The following is a 7,784-nucleotide window of genomic DNA, read 5'->3' on the forward strand; positions in this document are numbered from 1 at the left end:
CAAGCTCGAGCTTGATTCATTAATAGCTCGTTTAACATGTTTAACAAGCCTGGTTTGAGCTCGTCTCGTTTTCGAGCTCGATAAGCATAGAATTGAGATCGAATTTGAGTTTGAATCGAACTTGTTAAAAATTAAATATATCTATAAAGTAATTTTAAATAAGACATAAAAATGTAAATTCATTTATCAGTAACCAAAACGACACAAATAAAAACAAAAAAAACATAAATAAGTATATTATTGAACATTCCAAAAAATCATGTTTGCGAGCCAGCTAAACGAGCCGAGCTCGAGCTCGCGAGCCTATTATCAAACATGTTTGCGAGCTTACGAGCCGAATATCCTTAGGCTTGAGCTTGGTTTGATTAAATTTTCGAGCTCAAAATCGAGCTTGGGCTTGGTTTGATATAATTAACAAACAAACTCAAACGAGCTTTTTATCGAGCCGAGCTTCGAATAGCTCGCAAACCGTTTGGTTCATTTACATCCCTAAATATCAATCATATTTCTTTATTTTTTCAATCATATTTTAATAGATAATTCGAAGTCAGATTTTGTTAAACCGAATCTCAATTTCAACTTGGGTATCAAACAATTCAACTCATCCTTTTCACCGTTGCAGTTTGATTTGATTTTGTCAAAATAAGGCATGGGGGAGCTGATTATATTTATTACAAAAATCTTTTAATAAAATAAAATATTAAACCTTTTAAAATCTTCAGATTATCTGAAATTCTTAGCATTAATTAAAACACCATGGAATTTTCTATAATTTATCATTTATTTACACATTATTTTTAATAATACCATTAGGTTCGAGATAATTAAATCATATTCAAAATTAAAAATATTTTCTTACATATAATTAAATATGTTTTCTTACATATAATTAAGTTTCTATTATTTAGAATCTTAACTCTGCATCAAGAAAAGTTTATTTTACGGATGAGCTCCAAAATATCCATTACAATATTTCACGAATTATCTAAATAAATGTTTTTTTGTAGTAAAAAAATTCAATTTAAAGTAATTTCGGACACCTTTAAAAAAATAAAAAATAAATTCTGATATGTTTAAGTTGAATTCCTCCGGAATAGCATCGATACAATTTTAATCTAATTTAAAAATTTTTTTTTATGGAAAAGGATATCTACGGTTCATTTGGACCATAAGCCTAGATCATATCCTAAATTACAATTTTGGCTTTTTGCAACCTATTTTGAACGTTGGGCATTAATTAATAATATTCAGATGTAAATACTGATTGTTAATAGCCCGTTCCAAACATTTGGTCAGTTCTCATCATACATACATACATATATATATATATATATTGATATGGTGCACGTCTATGTGAGCTCCAATGATGTGTCACTCACCTTTTGGATATGATGAAATATAAAAAAATTGCGTATCCAATGGGTGAGTTACACATCATCGGTGCTCACATAGGTATGCACGATAAGTGTGCAGTATATCAAAACTATATATATATATATATATATATATATATATATATATATATATATATATATATATATATATATATAATTTGGTCGCAATTATATTCAACTTGTATGAAGTCAATTATATTATGAAATTGAAACATGATTGAACGGATTTCACATGTTATTTATATAAATAATGAGATGAAACAATAAAATAATGATATCAGTGATAAAAAAAATTGACAGTGATAAGATCGGTTGAGGAACAATCAGTGAGCTACAATACATGGTTTTTGAACTAAAGTGATCAGTCTCATGTGAGACCTTCTAACGGATTTTAATCTGTGAGACGGGTCAACCCTACCGATATTCACAATAAAAAGTAATACTCTTAGCTTAAAAATTAATACTTTTTCATTGATAATCCAAATAAGAGATCGGTCTCATAAATAAATATATAATGTGTCTAGTTGTCAATAATCAAGATTTCAATTTTTTAAATTATAAAATACCTCTGGAAAGACATTATTTCCATCTTGTTATAAGAACCAACTTCTAACAATTTAATTTTAATTAAAAATTTATACAGATTTATGTATATTTTTTAAAAATTTACGGTTTTTGTATGTCCAAGTGTGAATAACTAATTCTCAAAAATAAAGAAAAATAAAAGTTAAGGATAACTACGCTAAATTAATTTGACCAGTCATATTTTTCTTTATATATATATATATATATGCTCTCCAGTATTCAAATTTTCCAGCAGTTCTCTTCTTCCCATTACCTCACACTTTCACAGAAGAAGAGTGATCGAAATGGCAGGTGGTTTTGGCCCCGGTCCCGGTAACGGCAAGGAATATCCCGGCAACCTTACCCTGTACGTCATCGTGACCTGCGTTACTGCAGCCATGGGTGGCCTTATTTTCGGTTATGATATCGGGATTTCAGGTAGAGTAATTTGCTATTTTTTTCTTTTTTCTTTATTGGGTTCGGAAATTTGATTGTTTTTTTTACAGGTGGAGTCACCACCATGAACTCATTCTTGGAGAAGTTTTTCCCGGATGTGTACCGGAAGCAGCAAGTCAGCGACTCGACGAACCAGTACTGCAAATTCAACAGCGAGAAACTGACCATGTTCACATCTTCCTTGTACTTGGCTGCACTTTGCTCGTCGCTCGTGGCTTCGTTTGTGACGAGGAAGTTGGGGAGGAAACTGTCGATGCTGCTCGGCGGCGTGCTGTTCTGCATCGGGGCTTTGATCAATGGCTTTGCGCAAGCTGTTTGGATGCTCATTGTGGGGCGTCTTTTTCTTGGTTTCGGTATTGGTTTTGCAAATCAGGTACAGACAATATTAATTATTACATAACATATGTTCCAAATTCATAGAGATCATGATATCTATTTAATTTCATGAGTTCTTGATGGACTAGAAATTAAAGATTAGAGACTAGATGATCATGTATATATTACACGTGACCCATAATTAATAATGAATAGGTCAGATTAGAGTGCTTAAAAGGATGAAGAAACATAATCCAAAAACTTTCGATCAATTTTCTTGATTCTTTTTTGGGTTTCAAGTATGTGTGATCCTATGGTTTTATGCTCAGTAGACGTTTGAGTTATAAACAATATAGAATCTCATATAATTGTTTTTAATTTGTCCCTACAGTTAGCAACATGATCAAGTCAAAGTATTCGGTTGCACAGAGCCAAGACTTTTCTTCGTGTGGGAAATTTTTCTTTTTAAAAAATCATGTCTTGCGTCATTTTCCAACACAAATGAAACGGCGTCCAATGGAGACAAAAAAATAACAAAAGTTGACTTGACTTTAAAGTAGATTAACTATCTTGTAATATATATTTGATCATAATATGTTTATCTACGTTCACAATAACGCGTAGCGTGGACCATACTATGACTTAACTATCTTGTAATATATTTCACACTTTTGATATGTTGCATATTCTTCGTGTTCATACACTCAATTATTCACATCAGTGATAAACACGATACGTAGACAACATATCAAAACTGATATATTTCATGCTATCTTTTTTACTAGAGTGAGTAGTTACTTATGTTGAATTTAAATTACTAACTTTTAAAATATTTCAAAATTATAAGTTACTTAATATTGTGCATGAAAAGGATTTGAAATTGTGATGCTAAGTTTGTTTTGATCTTGTTGGTGCAGTCTGTGCCACTCTATTTATCAGAAATGGCTCCATACAAATTCAGAGGTGCACTCAACATAGGATTTCAGTTATCCATTACCATTGGTATCCTAGCAGCCCAAGTTTTGAACTACGGGTTCGCGAAAATTAATGGTGGATTGGGATGGAGGCTCAGTTTGGGTGGCGCTGTTGTCCCGGCTTTGATCGTCACCATCGGATCATTAATCCTCCCGGAAACGCCAAACTCCATGATCGAATGTGGCAAAAAAGACAAGGCTCGGGCTAAACTGCAGCAGATCCGTGGCTATGTCAATATAGACGAAGAATTCAATGATCTGGTTGCAGCCAGCGAAGCATCTCGAACAGTCGAGCACCCCTGGAGGAACCTCCTCCAGAGGAAGTATAGGCCTCATTTGACAATGGCCATTGCTATTCCTTTCTTTCAGCAACTCACGGGGATCAATGTGATCATGTTTTATGCTCCCGTTTTGTTCAAGACTATTGGGTTTGGAAGCGATGCTTCGTTGATGTCGGCTGTGATTACGGGTGGGGTTAATGTTCTTGCAACTGTGGTTTCCATTTATGGTGTGGATAAGTGGGGGAGAAGATTTCTTTTCATTGAAGGGGGCATTCAAATGCTCATATGTCAGGTAAAATATAAGTATATATATATATACCATTTCTTGTTTTTTTTAATAATAAGTATACACCATTTCCGACTCGGCTTAATTTATACATCCCAGAGGATCGAAATGCTTGGTTATATTAAAGCTTTAGTTAGCAGTGATGTTATAATTCAAATATTTTAAACCTTACGGTAGTCCGAATTTTATGTTTTGATTGCTGTACCATATAAACTGTTACACCCGATAGAAGTAAGTGTTATCTCTACGGTTCTACCAATATCTAAAATTTGATCTATATGCGATATTTGAAAGCTCATAGAAAACTTTACATTGACAATAAATACGTTTGATTTCTTGTTTTCAGATTGTGGTTGCAATTTGCATAGGTGTTAAGTTTGGAGTCCATGGAGAGCCAGGCGACTTGCCGAAATGGTACGCCATCGTGGTGGTGCTGTTTATATGTATATATGTTACTGGATTCGCTTGGTCGTGGGGACCTCTTGGATGGCTAGTGCCGAGTGAGATCTTTCCATTGGAAATCCGATCTGCTGCACAGAGTATCAACGTCTCTGTGAACATGCTCTTTACATTCGCAGTGGCTCAAGTTTTCTTGACGATGCTGTGTCACTTGAAATTCGGGCTGTTCTTGTTTTTCGGGTTTTTCGTGCTGGTGATGACTATTTTCATATACTTTTTCTTGCCGGAGACCAAGAATATTCCGATCGAAGAAATGGTGATCGTGTGGAAGGAGCATTGGTTCTGGTCCAGGTTCATGAGTGGGGCGGATCATCCTGCTTAGGGGTGAGCAAGATTTCGGTTAAACCGAATTAACTGACCGAACCGAGCCAATTCGAAATTCGGTTCGGTTATTTCGGAAATTCGGTTTCCAAATTAAAAAAATTCGGTTATATCGGTTAATTCGGTTCGGTTACGGTTTTCAAAATTTTTAAATCGGTTAACCGAATTAACCGATATAATAAATATTATTATTTAATAATTTTTTTTACTTATCAATTTTTATAAATATTTTAATTTTTAATTTTAAAATCGATATAGTATGTATTAATTGTGTTCAAATAAAACTTATATATTTGTGATGTGGGTGATTTTATGTTTTTATGCATTTGTGTAAATTATAATGTTAAAAAAAATTACATATATAATTAAAATTAAATCACAAATTTTTTTCTAAACTAATCGGTTAATTCGGTCACCGACCGAATTAACCGATTTTAATTCGGTTCGGTTTTCATCGGTTATGAAAATTAATTCGGTCGGTTCGGTTATGAATAAATATTTCGGTTCGGTTCGATTATGGTTAATTCGGTTCGGTAGGTAACCGAATTAACCGAATACTCACCTCTAATCCTGCTAATGGATCCGTTGAAATGGAGAAGAATGGGAATGCATACCATTACAAAGTATAATCATGAAATCAAAAGCGTTCTCACGATTTATAAGAAGCGTGTTTGTGTTCTTGTTTAATTTATATATATATATATATATATATATATATATATATATATATATATATATATATATATATATATGTATATATATATAAATTAATATGTTGATAAAATTCGAAGTAATTGTTTCGCAACTCAGTGTTATTAGCTAGCTAGATTTTCTATTTTAGAGTTTATTTGATTTCCCAATAATAAATACTACATATTTTGTGGATTTAATATATGAAAAAGGTTCATATATTTTATATTTTTATTTAATAATTTGTCTCCTTTGAATGCGTTCGGCCTCAAATTACCAGTTTGCAAAATAAAAGAAAATTCAATTTATTCACCTAGGCATGTTAAAGACTCCAGCTTGAATCAAACTTCTGAAATTTTTCAGGGTCATGAATTTTCTATTCGAGTTTCAGCAATTCATTTGAAAATATGTAAGTTTTTCTGAGATGAACTCACATATTTATATCCTCGAGACAACTCGATCTGATTCCATATTTACAATGAAAAAATATTTTGGCATAAAATTTAAAATAATAATTTTTCATGAATTGAGTCAGGTCAGATATTCATTTCATGAAATTGACTCGTAAGACGATCTCATAAGAATTTTTGTGTTTGAAATTATTTTTAATTGACTTGACTAAAAATCGAGTTCAAATAAATATCAAATAAATTTTTTGTGTTTGAATTTTTTTAAATTATATATATGGATCAGATCGACCCGTCTCACATATATAAATCCGTGAGACTGTTTTACAATAAACCTATTTAATTTCTAAATAATATGTTTAACCGGTTGCTATATTATTACCTTTTATTTTTGTATAGTATAAGTTCCAAAATTGAATATTGTAGTAAATCTTTAGCTGAAACCGTTGTCTTAAAATTGAGGTTTATTTCACCCTAACTTGTGAGGCACTGTCCCATGAGGTGATCAAAGACCCAGATTTAAACACACATACACCCCATGAAGTGATCAAAGACCCAGATTTAATCACCATGTAAAATCAATGGCTGAGATCCTGTGAGGGCACTGCCCCCACAGATAGCATCTACTCTACCTAAAATTGACTAGATAAACATTTTTGTTATTTTATTTTAACTAGTGACATGGCACACACGTTGTGTGTATATATAATATAATATATAAATTATATTTGTTGCTTATGTATAATATATTTTTATTTTTCAAATAATTGTTTTACATACAATTTTCTATGTTTAAATGATGGTTAAATTCATTCAAAAGTGATATATTACGATCTATTAATACTATAAACATATGAATTTGACTATTATTATTATTTATTTATTACTATTATAAATATATGAATTTGAATTGTGAATTTACATATATATCTATGTCCTTATCTTCATTAAATAATATTCATTAATACATGCCACTTTATTTGTTTTTTTTTTCCATTTATTAATTTATGAAATCTGAATTAATTAAATTAAATTGAAGAAAAATATAATTTATATGATTTTGAATTGTGAATTTATATCTATGTCTTTATCTTAATTAAATAATATTCATTAATACATGACACTTTATTTGTTTTTTCCATTTATTAATTTATGATGATAAAATTTAACCTCCATTTTTTGTGATGAAATTCTAAAAAATCTATCTATCTATCTATTACTTAAATATATGAGTTTGAATTATGAATTTACGTCTATGTCCTACAAAACGAATCTTCATTTGTATAGAATGTTGGGGTAAATCCTATTAATCCTCGAGAAATATCCAAGATCAAATTAAAGTTTATAGCACAACTCATATTTCTGTCAATGTCATTCATTAAAATTATCACGACTTCTATATATCATGTATGTAAAAATTCGACGCGGATGGATTATCCGTGTCGGAAAACCTTGTTCTCATCCATTTTTTCATGTACCAAAAAAAAAAAAAGGTTTCTTTAATCAATTTAGTCACGGCCTTGCAAATGAAAGCTGGGTGTGACAATAAATTTATATATGGATCATACTTTTTGCCTCTAATTAATGACATTATACACTGATTTTGGTCACGGAAACCAAAAATGCGACAACTAGGA

General features: G+C 31.2%; 1 protein-coding gene across 2 annotated transcripts; it reads left to right on the forward strand.

Annotated features, from left to right (window-relative positions):
- Positions 1 to 2,212: 2,212 nt before the first annotated feature.
- On the forward strand, positions 2,213 to 5,997 carry LOC140804616 (sugar carrier protein C-like). Of its 2 annotated transcripts, XM_073160683.1 has the most exons (5): positions 2,213 to 2,396; positions 2,465 to 2,787; positions 3,647 to 4,276; positions 4,617 to 5,041; positions 5,622 to 5,997. In XM_073160683.1, the coding sequence occupies exons 1-5, from the start codon at positions 2,264 to 2,266 to the stop codon at positions 5,677 to 5,679; spliced, it is 1,569 nt and encodes a 522-aa protein (XP_073016784.1). In that variant the 5' UTR covers positions 2,213 to 2,263; the 3' UTR covers positions 5,680 to 5,997. The 2 variants fall into 2 exon arrangements, with proteins under 2 accessions (XP_073016784.1, XP_073016783.1); XM_073160682.1 differs by having other exon boundaries at positions 4,617 to 5,997.
- The last annotated feature ends 1,787 nt before the right edge of the window (positions 5,998 to 7,784 follow it).

Source organism: Primulina eburnea, chromosome 11 (assembly GCF_022965805.1).
Source record: "Primulina eburnea isolate SZY01 chromosome 11, ASM2296580v1, whole genome shotgun sequence".
In the NCBI taxonomy this organism is placed as follows: domain Eukaryota; kingdom Viridiplantae; phylum Streptophyta; class Magnoliopsida; order Lamiales; family Gesneriaceae; genus Primulina; species Primulina eburnea.

Bases quoted from the DNA above. Each gene is read 5' to 3' on its own strand.
- LOC140804616 (XM_073160683.1), top strand. From the start codon at position 2,264: ATGGCAGGTGGTTTTGGCCCCGGTCCCGGTAACGGCAAGGAATATCCC. The intron at 2,397-2,464 runs GTAGAGTAATTT...TTTTTTTTACAG, and splicing joins TTATGATATCGGGATTTCAG to GTGGAGTCACCACCATGAAC. The intron at 5,042-5,621 runs TCCTGCTTAGGG...CACCTCTAATCC, and splicing joins TTCATGAGTGGGGCGGATCA to TGCTAATGGATCCGTTGAAA.